The following is an 18,337-nucleotide window of genomic DNA, read 5'->3' as shown; positions in this document are numbered from 1 at the left end:
GCCCTTCCCCCAGCTACTGCCTCTGCCATCATGTCAGGGTTCGCCCCTCCTCCCCCAGATTCCCTACCCCTGGGGGAGCTTAAAACACCGCTTGCCTCTCAGCAGGGGGATTCCCACTGCTAAACCCCGCCTTTGGGGCTTCTTAGACAAGAGATGCTACAGAGATGTAAAGGGTGCTGGGATACCCGCCGAGAATGTACAGGCTGCACCTCAGCTTCCCAGAGTCAGGTCTGCCCCCACCCACACACAACTCTCCATCATCCATCGAGCCCGTCCCTCCCACACTCCCCGCCCTCTGCCTGGCCATCTCCTTCCACCCCATCTGGGAGGGCTCCCCGTTCCTCCTCCCCATCTGCACACCAAGCCCTCTCTCCGCATGTGTACGTCAATAGTGAGCTGTCTCTTTTCTCTCTTCTCCCAGGGGAACGAGTACTCCCTCCCAGCCCTGACCCCTGGGCTTGATGAAGTCAAGTCGAGTCTATCTGCATCCACCAACCCCGAGCTGGGCAACAACGTGTCGGGCACGCAGACATACCCCGTTGTGACCGGTAAGGGGGCTTCCAGGAGGGTGGGAAACTGCTTTCAGTGGGGGGCGCCTCAGCCCATGCCATCTGGGGCCCAGCGTGACAAGTGGGCTCCCTGCCATGATCTCTGTAGAGAGAGTGAGTCTCCAAAAAACCAGGGTGCTTCCTGAACAGATGTGTGCAGATGTGGGAGAAAAAACCGTGGTCAGGGTCTCTGTACGCTCCAGCCTGGAAAGGTCAAAGCCAGGATGGGCTACGGCTGGTTCTTTCTGCCCATCCTGTTGCCTCTTCCTTTGCCTTTTTTCTTGCCTCCACCAAGGTGGCCGGAATTATGAGCCTCTTGTTAGGATGTGTGCAGGAGAATGAGGGCAAATAGGCCGGGCTGGCAAGAGTGGAGCATGAGTGCCCAGTGTCGAGTCTCCACACTCCTGTGTCCCCAAGGCTCCTGGGGGACTTGCTTTCCTCTCCTCTGTTCAGCCTGGTGTGCCAAAGCTGTGGCTTTGGGCTTCAGAGTGTGGCATCTGGCTATGTGGTTATAGGTAAGCTCAATTATTTCAGCCCTTCTGCAGCTTCCCAGAGAAATCACTAAGACCAAGGCTTGATTTCAAGGCCAGGCAGGGTCCGGCCTGTCCCTCAGTCAAAATGCAGGAGGAGGGGGCACCCAATCCAGGTGCTGGCATGGATGAGGGAGGAGCAGCAGAGGCAGCTAGAGGGGAAGAAGGCTGAGGTGCAGCACAGCGTAGAGCCCAGCTGATGAAGCTCCAGGCTACAGAGCTGAGGGCTGTGGAAGGCGGCTGGCACTGCAGAAGGGTTTCCAGGCCAGGAAAGTGCCCAAGTGGGAGAGACACACATTGAGGTGTTATTAAAATTCACCTAATTATTCTGGAGACACTAAAGCCAATGTGCCGTTTGTTCCTTGGGAGACAGAATGATTGAGAAGGGTCTTGGTGGCGATTGGGAGACACTGAGGCGTTACCTGCCGACAAGGCGAGTGGGGACGGCCTGGGGACCTGGCAGCAGCCAGCGTCACCAAAGACAGGGAGCGGGCATGGCCTCACTGGAGGACAGCGCACTGGTTCTGACTTGGAGCTGTTCTGAGCACGGCTCAGGTCTGAGATGGGCTGCGAGTGGCCACCTGGCCTCCACCTGGGGGTCTTGGGAGAGCCCTGTTGTTAGCTTTCCCAGATTCTCCCTAAGGGGTGTCCTGGTACAGCTGTTTCCAGCCTGGACAGAGTCGAGCTCTTTGGCTAGGCAATCAGAGGTTGAGTTCTGGAAGTGTCGGAGACCTAGATGGGCTTTTGGGAGTGACAACATAAGCTGGGTCAGGATACAGCCTATGATCAACTGGCCCTCATCAAGAACCCTCCATAGCCCAGTTCGGAAGCTCTCTGAGCTGTAGGTATTCTGACCCAAGAAAGAGTGATGGTCCAGGCCTGGCCACGTTTCTCCTGATCTGCTGAGAGTTACAGTGGTCACCTCCCAAAAGTGGCCCACCCCAGGCAGCAGCAAAACAGAGCCCAGGAGACTTTTCTCTAACCCCAGCTGTGCTTCCCTGGGCCCAGGGCCACAGTCTAGAAGGCAGAGGCTTCCTGGGGTGGAGAGAAGGATCTTTGGGGTAGGGTTCCTGCAGCAGGAGAACTCAGGCTGGTGCAGAAAAGTGCCTCCACCTTGAGCATCCCCCGCCCGCCTCCCCCCCATGGCCCTGGAATGGTCCCAGCTCAGCCTGGGAACATCTCCGGCTGATCCATCTGGATCCAAGTGTGAGAAAAGTTCATTTCAGACCCAGCTTGACGTTCCCAGGTGGCAAGTTAGCACTAACATCTCAATCTGTATGCGACATTTCAATCAAGCCAGGAGTAACAAAAGCAGAACCATTAACATTCGGAGCTGTTCACCAGTGGTAATGACAGGGAAACTTGCTCAGAAACTGGAAATTACCAAAAAGAGAGAAGTGTGTGGAGAAGTGGGGGAGGGGTGGGGGGAGGGGGGAGGGAATGATTTTTCTACACTTAGGCCAAGATCCAATGTTTGGATTAATGGTGCCATTACCCGAGAAAGGGCTACAGATTATGCTCATTCTTAAAATGTTTTTGCTGGCAATTAAATGGCTGCAGTTATTGATCTTTGTTGATTTTACGTCCTCCTAATTTGCATAATCTATTAAAGATGAATGATTCATGATGTGTTTATTATGGGGATGAACAGAATTTGCTGGAGGTACTGGCAAGGTGAGAAACAGGGCAGTGCCCAGAGGCTTCATGGATCGTCTCAGGAATGGGTCCAGCACATTAGCCTTCGGGCCAGGAGTTTGCAGGTAGCGGTGAGCAGTGATGTAGAGAGCAGACCAGAGAGGTGGATTTCAGGTGAGCTTTTCTAGAAAGATGTTGACATCTAGAACTGGGCTCCAAGAATAGCTGGGATATGGGAGGGGCTTTTGGTGTATTTGTAAAAATTGCCCTCCAAGATTCTTTTTTTTTTTTTTTTTTTTTTGCGTGGTACGCGGGCCTCTCAGAGTTGTGGCCTCTCCCGTTGTGGAGCACAGGCTCCGGATGCGCAGGCTCAGCGGCCATGGCTCACAGGCCCAGCCGCTCCGCGGCCTGTGGGATCTTCCCGGAACGGGGCACGAACCCGTGTCCCCTGCATCGGCAGGCGGACTCTCAACCACTGCGCCACCAGGGAAGCCCCCTCCAAGATTCTTTAAGAGCTTATTTGGTTGGAGAGTATGAAGGGCTTTGGTGGAAGAGGAAAAGGGGAGGCACTTTCCGGCAGGTGATTCTGGCCAGGTATGTGCTACAGGTGAGAGAGCAGGAGGGCATCCTGTGGCCACAGCCTGGCTTGAGTGTGCCAAGATGTTCAAGGAGCCCTCTTCATCCCCCACATCCTAAACCCCCAGCTTATCTTCTTCCCCAGGGACAGGCAGCTGAGGCTGCAAACCTTTGGGAATGAGTCCTGAGGAAACCAGCCCAGGAAGCCCTAGCCCAACCTGAAGATCCGACCTTATTGATATTCCTGCCACCTCCTGGCACTGGAGGCTGATTTCAAACTTCACCAGCCACTTGATGCAGCTGTTCCACAAGGCTAGGACTGAGAGGAGAGAGGAGCCTGGACTATTGTGTAGAGGGGAGAGTGGGGCCCAGTGGGCCAGGACACAGCTGATCACTTTGCAGGCAAGGGTGGCTGCCAGAGGCCGGGGCTCGTCCCAAAAGCCTCCCCTCCCCACCTTCTCTCATGGAACCAAGGAGAGAGACTGATTTTTCTGAGTAGTGTTTGCAAGTTCTGCCGAGATTTTAATTTCACTGCATCACAACTCAGCAAGCTGCCAAGTCAAGCTGGTTATTCAAATTTATCACCCACTTTCCCTTCCGCCGCTGGGCTGCTCTAGCTCAGCAGCATCTCTTCTCTCCAGCCCACTGCTCTAGGCTGCTGGTCTGGAACGGAGCCGAGTCTCTCCTAAGTGATAAGGAAAAAGGGACCAACTAGATGAGAGAGTGGGTGGGGGGCACTCTGGCCCCAGGCTTCCTCAGGTTGTCTGGCTGTGGCTGGTACCTTCTACCTCCTTCTTACCCTTCCAAAGGACCCCACAGTGGGCTGCCATCAAGCCCTCAGTGGTCCCACAGGCCTCTGGGTCAGGGCCTCTTCAGTGAGGACTCTGACTCCAACTGTGTGCTGGTGCCTTCAAGTCGCCTGTCACTGGTAGAAAAGAGCCCCCCTTCCTCTTAACCTCCTCACCTTGACTCCTCCCTTCCTGTGCCTGGCCAGCTCTGCAGCCATAGAGGGGACCTTGGCAGTGATGTTGATCTGGGAGAATAAGATGAATACTAGTTTCAGTAGTCCCAAAGTCACTTGGAGATGCTTCTGAGAATTCTGAGAGTCCCTGCACCTGGCGAAAATCCACCCTGATCATGAGAGCGGGTTCCCTGCCCTGGAGCCCAAATGGAACGCTGGAGGAGGTCAGAGATGGTACAGTGGTTCTCCATGCTCACTCTAGAAGCCGAGGGATGCACCAGGCCCCAGAGCTGCTGCACCAAGTGAGCAGGCTTCACTGGCCTCTGGTGAGGCTCACTGCCGAGCACTGGGAGAGCTTTGTGCAAGTGTAGTCCTTGCCATCCTCATTTTAGTCCCGGAGGGGTTATAGAGGAATGAGATTGATATCTAGAAACAAGGCAGGCTAAACTCACCAAAACACAGCTGGATAAATATAACAATGAGAATTGCTACCACACAACCAAACCTCACCCTCTGGTGCAAGAAATAGAGGGAGACCCAAAGCCAGAGCAACGTGAGAGGCTGCTGGCATCACACTGGAGGCAGACCCTAATTGGGGGAGGCTGGGGTTGTAACACACCAGACAGAAAAGATGACCTTGGGCCCCAAAGAAGCAGGAAACTAGAAGTCAGCATTCCCCTGAGTAAAACCAGAGACAGAGCAGGACAACGCTATCTATGCATGGGAAGCACACAAACTCATCCCAGGGGCTCAGGAAAGCAAGGGAGGGAAAATAACGTCTCCATGAGAAATGGAGACCCCCAAGCCTGACCCTGAGTCCAAATTTATACCATGAGGATGTGACAGGAACCCCCAGCTAAGAACTTACATAAAAATTTGTCTAGGATAGTAACCCACTCGGAAACCCCAGCAGGAACAAGGGCAAACCTTCCTTACAGAGACATTCTACAATCCAGGGCACATGGGACTCCCACAGAAAAAAAAAAAAAAAATCCATCACTAAAGATGAGCTCACTATAAAAAATTACACACCTCATATGAATACAAACTATCATGAGGGAGAGTTAGCAGAATCAATATACAGGACAGTTAATACCCCTAAGAACTAGAGATAATAGAACAATCCAAAAACAACTATAACGTAAGCATGTTTAACATTCTAAAAAAGATAAAAAAGAAGTTTGTTTTTGTTTTTGTTTTTGTTTTGTGGTACGCGGGCCTCTCACTGTTGTGGCCTTTCCCGTTGCGGAGCACAGGCTCCGGATGCGCAGGTTCAGTGGCCATGGCTCACGGGCCCATCCGCTCTGCGGCATGTGGGATCCTCCCGGACCGGGGCTTGAACCTGTGTCCCCTGCATCGGCAGGCGGACTCTCAACCACTGCGCCACCAGGGAAGCCCAAGAAGTATGTTTTGTGTTAATCACAGATCTTGATCCCACATTCCCTTCCCCACCACTGCTCAGCAAATTGTCAGATAATGGAGATCTTAAAGGGCAAAGAAGGCACCTATAGCGCATTGTTCTGGGACTCGGAGGCATGGAAAGAGAGGAGCCCCAGGCAGCCCTGAAAGTAGAGCCTCTCCCCTGCTTATCCAGGTTCCCAGACTGCTAAGTCTCAGCAGAGAGTCTTCCCTTTTCTTTGGAAAAATGTCTGAACACTGGAGCACTGTAACAGGGACAGTCCATTGCTCCCTCATGGGGGAAAAAAAAAAGGCTTGTCAGCTTCCGCATCCTGGTGGGGAGAAGGTGGTTTTATTCAAGAGCTTGGGAGAAACTTCTCTTGATGCCCGGAGACTGCAGCTCTGCCAGAATCTGTAGCTAAGATCCGGGAGGAGATGTGGATGCGTCCCTTAAGGGGAGTGCCCACGGTGGGGAGAGAGAGCAGAAGATGGGGGTCTCCTGGAAGCCGGCAAATTTGAGCAGAGGTGGAGGAGGCCAGTAAGGCAAAGTTCAAAGAAAAGCAGGGGCTGGCCCCTGGGGCCTAGAGAGAGTAGTATGGGCTTGGCTTCTGAGAAAGGGTTGCAGACTCTTAGAAGTTTAGACTCCTTACCCACATCTAGGATGGTTAGTGAAGTGGCCTTTTAGCAGACAGAGGTGTGGACCCTGGGAAACCCTCCTCCTCCTGCTCTAGGAGTCCTGAGGACCTCTAGGAAGTGCCTCTTTCCTGTAGTTAACAACCCCCTTCCAATGCACTGCATTTCCCTCCATAAAACAAACAGCTTAGCCCTTGGCCAGCCCCTTGGGGGAGGAGAAGGCAATAAAGGCTGAGAAATGTTTCTGAAGGAGGCTGGGAGTCTCCTAGCCTTGTCTGTCAGCTCAAAGCCCCTGATTAGCTGAGGAATTTAGGGCACAGACATCAGAGTTCCTCGCCAACCTTGAAAGGAGAGGGCTAGGGCAACTTCAGACACACGGCAAGTCGGAGAGCCTGTCGCTGTGGAGGCCAAACCAAGCCAGAGGGTTTCTCCTCAGCTGAGAAGGCCCACTGGGAAGAGGCTAGCCTCCTCCAAACATCCCTGAGGCCTCCAGCCACATCCCCAAGGACCTCCAGCCCCCAGACCTCAGCTCTGATTTAATTACAGGGGCATTTCCATAGCAATGAGACATTGACAGATAATGTGGGTGCCCTGGGTCTGCAGCCTAGGGAGTCACTGGATCAGGGCTCTTTCCCTTCCTTCTTTATCCAGTCCACCCCTAGAGGGAAAAGATCTTGCAAAGAAAAGACATTAATTTACTCTAGGACTGGGAGAGTCAGGTCAAATTTGAATAGAACAAAAGCTGTGTCACCACAATCTCCAGCCCCAGTTCCACACCCATGTCTGTGCCCACCAGCCATCCCAGCAGTGACGGGCTTCCCTCCCCAGCAGGGTGCCTTGGGCAGAAGCATGTGAGGCTGCTAATGGAGCTACAGAGGGAAGGAGAGGCATGAGGAGCAGGAGGAAGGTATGAAGGGTACCCGGGCATCTTAGCAAAGATGTAGTTCTATGGTCTTCTAAGCTGAGCTCAGCTTTGGCCCATTACCTAGGACCTTACCTCTTGACTCCTTCCTTCATTTCCTCCCTCTGTCCATGAGACCCAAAGGCTGAGCACGCCAAATGGACTGTACTTGGCCCCCCATGGCATGGTCTCACTAATTCATTTAGAGATCAAGGAGAGAGGACAGTTTGAATTTGAATCAAAATATTTTTGAGAAATCAACGAGCTTTATTTCAAATGCATGTAGTAGTCAACTACAAAAAAGTGTTGCCTATTAGAAAACACTGGGCACTGTTTTCATGGATAGCTGGGTTATAGGGAAACTTTCTGCTGCTGTAGATATTTAGAGACGCTTGGGGTGTCCCAAAGGAGAGTTCTCCAAAGGGGGGCATCCCCCAGTACTAAGCCTGTTTACTCCATTATTCGGCACTTTCTAAAAAGAAAAGGTTGGCTAAGTAAAAGTGAAGTCAGCCAACCCAACCTTTTCTGGATGACCAGAAACCCTAAAGAGGGGTGTCCCAGTGAATGTTACAGGTATGTATTGGGACCAAGGGCTCAGAAATGTCCTGGTGGCCTCAGAGTCACCTAGGTAAGACCTAAAAGCCTGTTTCCCCCCGAGAGCCAGCCATCCACAAGGTGACAGGAAGACCTCCCACCCTCCTCAGGGTGATCAGAATCCTTCCTTCCCCTGCTCAGGACAAACAAGCCAGCACTTTTTCAACCCTGAGCTTTGGGAGGCAAGCCCTGCCACTATTGTTACTTCAGAGAGGGCTTTGCACGCCTTCAGCCTGGAATGCTCCCCTCTCCTTCTCGGGGGGCCGCTGAGCTGGCGGGCAGGGCAGAGGAAATCCTGTGGCAGGCTCGGAGAGTAGCCTGATGCTCAGGCAGCTTAAGTGGCCGTTTTCCTTGGGATTAGGGTTTCACTTACACAGAGCGCCTGAAAAACGCTGCGCTTTCGGAAGGATTAGAGCTGACAATTCAGTGCTCTCAGAGAACAAAATAAAGCCGGAGAGGAACTGGGAGACCTGGAGTATCGGGAGACTGTGCAAACAGGCTTAACCTCTGCCCACCCAGCACGAGGGGCTCTGAGCCCATCGGTGAGCCTGGGCCCAGCCTCCAGAGTGCCAGCACCTGCCCAACTCCAGTCTTCCTCTGCCACTTTCTAGTGGAGCCAGAGAGGGTAGCCTGGGGAAGTGAACCATGGAGAGGGCTGGGATGTCTTCCTCTCTCTCCGAGCCTGTTTCCTCCTCTGTAAAATGAGGGAGTAGACTAGAGGATAGTCAAATTCCCTTTCAGCCCTGAGAATGTGATTCTCCCCAACACTCCCTATCCTTATCCCACGATCCTGAGGCTGCAGCTCCATCCATGGTCCAGCTGAGTTAGAAGGAGCGCCTCTCGTGGGGCCCTAGGCCAGCAGGCTACCATGGCCCATGAAGGGCTGCGTGCTGGGAGCAGGGGTAGGAATAGCATGACTGGTTGTGTCCAGTTGGTTGGCTGTCGAGGTGTAGACCTTACTGAGCCCACATAGATCTGGGCAGCATCCCTGCCTAGGACACACCGGGGACTAAAGGTCCAGCTGTGGGTGGGAAGTGAGATCGGCTGGGAGTGCAAGCACAGCCCTGTCTGCTGGAGCCCAGGGCAGGCCAGCCTTGGGATGCAGAGCTATGGGGCCAAGACAGAGCCTGGGGCCGGGGACCCTCCTACAGGCACCTCTGCCCCCCAGGAGAAAACTTCTGGAGAATTTGGAAACCCGGGAAATAAGGGATAAAATGAAATATGTAGAAAGCTCTTCTCCTCTCCTTTTAAAGCATCTTTTACAGATTTAAAGTTTGTTACTTTGGTGTATTCTGTATAACTTGGATTGGTCATAAAGTGATCATAATTGGTATAATACATGTAAATATACAGTATATTTAGGCAGTAATTACAAATTTAATAACTGTATTCTTGGAAGTATTATAAATGCTTGTGTCAAATTCAGGCACAGACCGCCAACCTTGAAGCGATCTAATGTCTTCATTTTCACGACCTTATGAGAAGCAGACACAACTTGAGGTTAGGATAGTAAAACAAGAGTTATGTTTTTTGGCCTTAGGGTCCTCCATAGTGTCAAGTGGATAGCAAAAGTGCTCATTTTCAGAGAAAGATACTGAGGGAAAGCATCTCTAAACTGATTGAATATAACTTTTACTGTATAAATCTGTGTCTAATAAGTCTGTTATCTTGCCATCACTGAACTAAAGCATCTCTGCTGCTTTGGCAGCTTCCTTTTTATTATTTCCTTGGTCTTCTGGTTGCTGACACTTGCCTTACTTGAGATAAGCCTCCCTACTCCTTCACATGTTATTTTACTGTTCTTTGTATGATCTGGTTTATTGGTCCAATTCTAATAGTTTCAAACAAATCAGTGTCTTTCTTACACCAAAAAACAAAGGTTCTTTGGTCTTTTATAAACACTGCTTATTAATCTTTGAGTCATGAATACTTTTGAGAACATGATAAAAAAGCCATCTAGATATTACATATATGTATCTGTAACATCACATGTGTAGCTTTATATGGACTCCCTGAAGCACATCCATGACATCCTACAAGATTGGTGAACCCCAGTTTAAAACACTTGCTATAGAAAATGGAAGAACCTGAAACATGCAAGAAACAAGAAGCAACAAGATGTTCTGTTATAGGAAGGATTTGCTTAGCATAATCCCAGGTTACTTTCCTGGGCCAAATACCTATTTTCTGGGTCTACATTATTTGAGAATGTCATTCTAGAATCCATTCCCAAGTATACGGCTTGTTCTGTAGTCCAGGTCCTGTCATCTACTGGCTGTGAAATCTTGGATATAGTACTTAAGCCCTCTGAGTTTCAGTTTCTCATCCATAAAATGGGGATTTAAAACAGATCAACATCATAGGTTGATATGGGGATTAAGTGAGATAATATATAGAAAATATTTAGGACAGTGCCTAGCATGATAGTAGGTGCTCAGTGAATGCTAGCTAGTCTAGGTGCAAGTAGAAACACAACTCTGCCCTTGGATCTTAAGACCTGACAAAATAGCATAAATTATCCGGTGACTGAAATTTTCTTAATAAAGTCTTTCACTTTGCTTTTCTCTGTACTTGTAAGAGGAACTGCACTTAGATTCTCCAAAACAGTTGATTTGATCTGGCCCATTTGGTAAGGAATGTCTGACAAAAGGGCACTGTCTGATTCAGATGTAGTGATTGCTGTAGAAATTGGCTTTAGAATCTTCAGGGACTTCTGCAGTTGAACTGAGAAGACATCCTCATCAAATACAGTGCTTCTAACACTTCTGGGTGCTTTAGATTCTCAACTACCCCTGTTTCTTGAAGAGCCTCTTTGTTTTTCAGAAAACTCTCCAAAGAGATTGATACTCCACCCCATGGGGTTTTACTACAGACTTTCAGTGTCAATATTTTATTCTTTGTGTCCTGTTTTTCTTGCCTCCTCCTAATGTCAGCAGTGACAATATGAGATTTTGCTTGTCAGATGACTTCTTTTTCCTTTTCTTTGGCTCTTTTGGGGAGTATCTGACTTCATGTTATCATTAAAAGGCAGTGTGGTACAGACCTAGCTTCACACTTTGGCTCTGTCAGTTACTAGCTCTGTAGCCATAGGAAAGTCACGAAGCCCCTCTGTGCCCCCATTTTCTCAACTTTAAAACAAGGAAGTGAGACCGATCATCTCGAAGACTCTTCCCTCTTTAAAACTCTGTAATCCTAGGAAGCAATTATCCAACATGAAATGCCCATCCTCTTGTAGTATGTGGGGTTTTATCCACGTGTAATTCTTGGTGCTGCTTTCATGTTCCTGGCATTGTCAGTGAGCAAAGCAAATGCTTTACTGCTTCCTATTGTCTGTCGATGACACATATTTTAAAACTGATGTATTCTGCTCTGAAGCTATTTTTCTCCTCTTTCTGCACTTTTGCCTGTTTGCAGGAGGTGGCTGTGCTGTCATACAGTTTTAGAGTCTGTCTCCGCTCCCCTTTGTCTACCCATCGGTAGTAATGCAAGGCCCAGTACTCTGTCGATTCTTCCTTGCACAGATTCCATTACCCATTCATATTCACTCACTGAAAGAAGTTTGCTCGCAGAATGCTGCTGGGCAAATGGTATGACAGTCTTAGTAATTTGAAAACTTCCTGCAGTGTGTGTTGTCCATTATTGACAGTGGTGTTCCAGAAGAATATATGGCTCTGGCAAGAGTTTGGTCAATTTGTTCCTGTTCTTCAGGTGTCACCTGTGTGCTAATGAAGCCATTGAGGGTGCTTTGTATGCAGTGGCTTATACCTTTATTGCCTCAGGGGTCCTGAACGGGCACCTCTTGGTAGTGATGCTGTACTGATGTTACAGAATCCAGTGATACTGTAATGATGTTACAGAATCCACAGCAGCAGAATCACAGCCGTATGCTTGCATGCTTTTTCCTCGTCATGGGTCTCTTCTCTCACACTTAAAAAAAATGCTTGAATAGCACTTCCCAGATTCAGTTTTTAAAATAGAATTTGGAAATGTGTCTCTCAATTAACAGTTTTGTGGCTGACTTTCAGCAGGCCAAAGTTTCTGTATGCTGGAAGTTGGACCATGTGCAAGAGAAAGATCCAGTGGAAATAAACACTGCAATAGGGGTGCCTCCAGGTAGCTGGCAACACCTTTCTAGTCATCCCACATTTCCTCTTCTCTCCTGAAGCTAAGTAAGGGATTGTGCAACACAACCTTAGAGTACAAGGAATTTGTGTGTGAAAAGCTGAGGGAGCTATGCAGCTGAAAATCAGAATTCAGATGCATTTAAATTCCTGTTTATTGAGAAAGAAGCGTCCTTCTCTTCCTGACTGCTTTGTGGACATTAGGATCATAAGACCAAGAATTGGATTTCTCTATTTTTCTATTCAAAACCTCTACATCCTCACTAACTCTCCTCTGTCTTAGGTCTTTTTTGACAACGAAATGCCATATTATTAATCTCTCTAGGAATTGATAGATGTTGCTGACTTGTCCACTTGAAGTCCTCTCCACTGAGAGATGGTCAGGAGGATTGTACATTTAGTTGACAATAGAAGTCAATGAAAGAAAACCCACACAGAGCAAACACAGATTCTCTCTGCTATCTCTCTGGGAGTTCAAAATGATCTCCTGTTTGACAGTTCTACTCTGTTGTTTGTTCTTGAGTTTTAAAATGTAAGATATTAGCTATATTAATAAGTAGAGAGAAAATCATTCTATTGTATGATAAAGTTGAGTCACATCGTATGAGTCCCTCACTTTCATCATCCTGTATAAATCTTTCATCATCTTATAAAAATTCATGATCCATTGTTCAAATTATTTGTAGAAAAAAAGCAGATTCAAACATTTACATTTTGCCCAGCTTTTACCTCTTCAAAGCACACCAACGTATATGAAACAGAAAACAATATAACCCACCTGGAATTGGCTATTAAGTCCAATAGAGTGATAGAGAATTAATCAATAAGTTTTTATTAAGCATCTACCATATTCTCAACTGTATGACAGAGCAGAAGACAGGGCCTGCCCTCCGTTTGATTATGATCTGTTTGAGGAGGAAAACAACAGGGCTGATGTCTCATGAACTGTAGTGACGTGGTAAACCATGGAGCACAGACACTATAGAAGTTTAGAAGAGAGAAACTTCTCCGATGGGTAGAATAGTAGGGGTTTTAAGCCTTGAGCTTATAAGGGAAGGAAAGGGAAACTATAGCAAGAAGAAGAAAATGAGGTGGCAAAAGCAGAGATTTCACAGCATCCAAGCCAGTGAAAACAGTCACACTAAACCAGAAGGGGTGAGAATCAGAGCTGAGAAAACTGGGTGGGGAAGAGTACCTGGGAGGCTTTGAACGCCTGGCAGAGTGTAGACTGCCAGAGAGACACCCAAACTGTAGACTACAGAGAATCCATGATGGCTCTTACAAGGGAAGTGATGTGATGAAAGCAGCGTTTCATGAGGGCTAGCCAAGCAGCCTTGTGAGGGATAGACTGAAGGAGAAGAATGTGAAGGCAGGGAATACAAGCAAAAAAACTGTTGTGGCAGACCAAGGGCAGGTGCTTAGGCGCTGAGCTGTGGAGGTGGTGGAGGAAATGAAGGTGGGACAGATGTAACAGGTATTGCTAAGGAGAATTGACAACACCCAGCAACTGACTGCAAAGCTGGGCGTGCTATGTCAAGAACGACGCCAGAGGTTTTGGTCTGATGGTCTTCAGGTAGGTCAGTAGAACTGACTGGGGGGAAGGTGATCTCTTTTATTCCTGTCAGGGTTGAGGTGACAGTGGGACAGCTAATGAAAAGGTTCACAGGCAGCTGGGAATGCAAAAGCCTGAGCTGCATCTCTGTCTACTTAGGGAAGGATGAATCACTCAGATGTGTTAAGGTAGTGGTGAGGAAACTCACACATTTCGGGAAAGTTGGAGGTGAGGTCGACTTTAAGGGGAGAGTGGCAAGGAGAGAGAGAAACGCTTTGGAATAGCCATCGGGAGGATGAGGTCTAGGGCAACTGACGAAAAGAAAGTGGGCCAGAGATGCCTAGTTCTGTGCCTTCCTCCAGCCACACCTCTTCCCAGGGTTGGACAGAGGCACTAGAGTGGGAGAGTGGCACTGGCTGTAGAGGAGTGTAAGGGAAATATGGAGAGGAGAAAGGGGACCCAGGACCCAGGAGAGGATGAAGTAGTCTCTAGGGCATGGAAGTATGGGAGAGGACATATTTATTGTCATTAGAGATTGGAGCATGCTAAATTGCAAAGAAGGCGGTGACCGCTTCATGGCCATGGAGGGGGCAGGCAAGGAAGGGGGGCCGTTCAGGTACAGCTGTGTTCCAGAGATATCTGTGGACCATGGGTATCTCCGTAAGATTGGCTCGCTTTGCCTTCACTCCAGGATACTAGGAAAGCCCTTCCTCCCACTCTCCACACTCTAGCTAATAGACACCTCCAGGGACAGAAGTCTAGCAGCTAGTGGGGAGAGCAGACTTTGCTTACTGGAACTTGATCTGATCCATTTGCACTGTTAGCTCAAAGCTCCTGGTTTGCTTCAAGGATGGTTTTCTATCATTTAAATGCCATGAACACTGACAGCAAAATAGCCCACTGGCTGGCCCCCCACTCTTCACACCTGCCAGGCCCAGCACCTGCAGCTTCACTTGGAGAGGACAAGGAATACCCATCAGCTCCTGTACAGGTGCTGGTGGGGTGTCCTCCAAGCCTGAAGGAAAGATGGGGTGTTAAAGAGGGGAGAGGTGAGCAAGATGATAGAGGTCCATTTGGCTACTGGATAGACCACAGCTGAATATCTCACCGGGAAGGAGGAGTAAAACCAGGTCATCTCCCTCCCTTCTCCATCTGGGTTTGGGCTACAAAGAGACACAAGCAAAGGCAAACACACATACACACACACACAGAGGGACACACGAAGAGCTACACAGAGCAGAGGTGCATACACACAGCTGATCATAGGACATTTAGGTAAGCTTAGATACATGTAAGGGCACACCTGGACCTTCTCATTCAGGTGTGCCCCTACATGTCTGCACTCAGCGCTTTCTTTTCCATGGAGTACCCTTGTGTGAGCAGAGGCAGGCCCCTCTCTTCCAGGCCTCACCCCTTCCCCTTTGTGTTTTTCCAGGTCGTGACATGGCGAGCACCACTCTGCCTGGTTACCCCCCTCACGTGCCCCCCACTGGCCAGGGAAGCTACCCCACCTCCACCCTGGCAGGAATGGTGCCTGGTAGGTGACAATGCTGCAGCTGCCTAATTTAGGTGGGAGTAGCTAAACTGTGGGTGAGCTGCTGAGTGGTCTGTAGTCTGAGGCTGGGGCTGGGGGAGACCCAACATCTCCACCCCTGCAAGCCACTGCTGTTCTATCCCTCTCTCGCCCTAGAGGCTGCAGCCGGGGTCCCTCATCCTCCCTCATGAGTAATCCAGGGAGGGAACTTGCAGAAGTGCTTGCAGTAGTGTGTGCACCCTTCTGTATGTCCTGGTCCCTCCGCAGTGCCCACCCACCCCAGTCTGTGCCCGGGAGCACGCAGCCTCAGCTCCACACTCAGCCCACCCCCAGCCAGCTGACACTGCTTGGAAGAGTCTGCCCTGGTCTCCATGGAAACTTGGAGCCAAGAACCATTTCCAGGGGCATGTCTGTCACTCAGACAAAGCCACCCTGGTCCACACCAACCCACAGGGAAGACCAGTGTCGAGAGCCGACCCCACCCCAGGGAGAGAAGGGAGTTATTCCCTAAGGAAAGAGGAACAGAAGACAGACTGTGGCAGGAACCAGAGAGACTGGCTTCAGAGAGAGACAAGCTGGAGCACCTCCACATCTCCTGAGAGGAGCCCTGGGCCCTCATTGCTCCTGGGGGCTCTGACCTGTCCCCATCTGACAGGAGCTGGGTTTGGGCTGTGTGGATCAGAGAGACAGAGGCCATATTTGGGGTCTGGTGATGGCAGCTGGAGGTTGTGCTCTCCCCAACCCCTCACCCCAGATTGGGAGCTGGGCCTGAAGCCAAAGAGAGTTGAAGTTCCTATTCACAGAAGCACCAAAAAACTCTTGCCTTAAAGAGGATGAGACTCACTGGGCCTGCTTCCTGTCCTGCTGGCTGCCCTCTGTGTGCCCCTTCCCTGAAGCTCAGCTCTCATGGAGGGGGAGGATAGAGTAGGGTGACTGGCCCCATTCCTGGACCGTTCATTCAGGGACAGCCCTGGGTAAGCAGAGGTGGATGTAGGGGGCTGGCCAAGAGGGAGATTGTTGCTGGGTGTTGTAGAATAGGGGCTGAAGGGAGGTGGAGGAACTGGGTAAGGAGAGCTGCTGGTGTGGGTGAGGGTATCCCTGCCCAGATTTGGGGTAGGGCGAATGGAAGCGTTGGGTGCCAGGAGGTTCTTCAGGGAAGGTTCCAGCAGTGAGCAGGTGGAGGCTGGAGGAGGTCTTAGAGAGGCGGGGGTGAGAGAGGGGGGAGTCTGCAAGGGAATGGGGATGAGGGGAGCCTCAGAGAGCTCATGGTGGCAAGGGGGGAGTCGTTAAACAGAATCTAGTGCTGATGAGGAAATTACACTTGTTTCATTAGCGATGGGGAAGGAGATAGCTCAGTTCCTCTTGGTCACAGTTGAGCTCAGAAGCTCATTATCCTGCTGCACGCATGCTTTCCCTCCTCGTCAATAAACAGGCTTTCCAGTGGCTGCATCCCCCACCCCCACCCCAGCTCCCTCTCCGAGAGGGGCCCCTTCTCCTCTACTTAACCCGCGGTTAGGGATCACTGTAAACAGTCTGGGGTCATCACACAGGAGAAAGGGCGAGGGGGAAACCCGGAGGCCTGGCCTTTCTCCCGCGAAGGGAGGGAAGCAGCTTCCGACGGCTCCCAGCCCACGGGGCCCTCCGCTCACCGCTTGAGAACCAGCGGGCAGTCCACCTGCCTCCCGCCGCCTCCTTCCCCTGCTGCGTGGCCCACCTATCAAATCTCTAGAGGGAAAGGAGGGAGGGGGTGTTTCCCAGCAGAGCCCCCACCCCTTGTACTGACACCATGCTGAGATGCCATTCTCAGGACTTTCTGGGACAAAGTGTCCCGAGGGCCTGTCTTCGCCACCCTCCCCCGCTTCCACCCTGTGGGGCTGTGGCTCCTAGAACCAGAGTTTCCACTAAAGAGTCCCTGGCTCCCAACGCAGCGGCGTAGGCGCTCCTGGACCCGGAACAAACCCTTCCTGGGTGGTCCGGAGCGCCTCCGCGGGGGGAGCCCCAGGCGGGCACCGCCCCGCAGTTACCTCCACGCCGGTGTGCGAGGCGGGTCGGTGCTTTTGCGCGCACACGCACACACACACACCCCGTGGGCTCCCCCCATTTGGACCAGGTGGATTGTTCCGCCTCTACCCTGCCGTCCGCCCGCAGTGGGCATTACCCTGCCCGCTGCACCTGAACCTCGGAGACGGGAGAGGCCGCTGGCCGGGCACGTCGTGTCCGCTCTGGCGTTGCGCGTGTCTGATCCCCACTCCCTCGCCCTCCCGCAGGGAGCGAGTTCTCCGGCAACCCGTACAGCCATCCCCAGTACACGGCCTACAACGAGGCTTGGAGATTCAGCAACCCCGCCTTACTAAGTGAGTACGCCACCTGGCTGGCCGGCGGCTCCGCGCTTCCGTCCGCCCGCCGGCCAGCTCGGCAGTGCTGCTTCCGGACGCGGGTCCGACTCCCCGCGACCCGCCCTTTGGGTGCCCAGCCGGGCAGGCTCGTTAGCGCAGCACTGAGGCCCCGAGGTCCCTAGAGGACGCCCGCGCCTCCCGCCCCTTCCTAACTCTCCCCTCCGCTCCCTTCCCCGTCGCTGGAAGGCTCTGCGCCGCCCCCACCCTCGGGCCCCCTGAAGGTCCGCAGTCGGGCGGCGGCCAACACCCCGACACCGATCGGGTGCCTCTCCCACCCGGTGAATGCAGCTCTTCTGGGGGCAACCAGCCCCGCGGCCCAGCCAATGCCTCCCTGCCCGGACCCTGCTAGACCCCACCCCGGGGAGGTCTTTGCTTTGCTTTTCTTTCCTTTTTTGTTCTCCTGTTTGTCCTCTCACCCAGCCCATTCTTCTCCTGTGTTAACTTCCAGGTTCCCCTTATTATTATAGTGCCGCCCCCCGGGGCTCCGCCCCTGCCGCTGCTGCCGCTGCCTATGACCGCCACTAGTTACCGCGGGGACCACATCAAGCTTCAGGCCGACAGCTTTGGCCTCCACATCGTCCCCGTCTGACCGCCCACCCCGGAGGGAGGGAGGATCGACGCGACAAGAAGCCTCCCGGCCACCGCCCCAGACCCACCCCATCCCAGGACCCCTACAGCCCTTCACTTCACCCCGTCGAAGGCCGGACAGGACGGGTGGAGCCGCGGGCGGGACCCTCAGGCCCGGGCCCGCCGCCCCCAATCCCGCCCGCCGCCCCTCCCCGCCTGCCTGGACTGCGCGGCATCGCGAGAGGAGGGCCCGACCCAGCTCATCCCCGTCTCGCCCGAGCCGACCCGGGAGCCGACCAGCCACACCGCCGGACTCTGGCCGGGCCCGCCGCTGCGCGGGGGACACGTTTCTGTGACACACAATCAGCGCGGACTGCAGCGCGGCCCAGCC

At 51.8% G+C, this 18,337-nt stretch overlaps 1 protein-coding gene across 1 annotated transcript in view; it reads left to right on the top strand.

The window, feature by feature from the left end:
- Positions 1-17,990, top strand: part of PAX2 (paired box 2) — a 78,794-nt gene extending 60,804 nt beyond the window's left edge. Inside the window, 5 exon segments of the mRNA XM_060108021.1 lie at positions 422-548; positions 14,885-14,986; positions 17,251-17,337; positions 17,828-17,868; positions 17,870-17,990. Of these exon segments, the coding sequence (XP_059964004.1) occupies positions 422-548; positions 14,885-14,986; positions 17,251-17,337; positions 17,828-17,868; positions 17,870-17,968 (456 nt within the window). The 3' untranslated portion in view covers positions 17,969-17,990.
- The last annotated feature ends 347 nt before the right edge of the window (positions 17,991-18,337 follow it).

This window comes from Mesoplodon densirostris, chromosome 1 (assembly GCF_025265405.1).
Source record: "Mesoplodon densirostris isolate mMesDen1 chromosome 1, mMesDen1 primary haplotype, whole genome shotgun sequence".
In the NCBI taxonomy this organism is placed as follows: Eukaryota; Metazoa; Chordata; class Mammalia; order Artiodactyla; family Ziphiidae; genus Mesoplodon; species Mesoplodon densirostris.
Note: the sequence above shows the minus strand (reverse complement) of the source record. Positions and strands in the feature narration are given on the sequence as shown.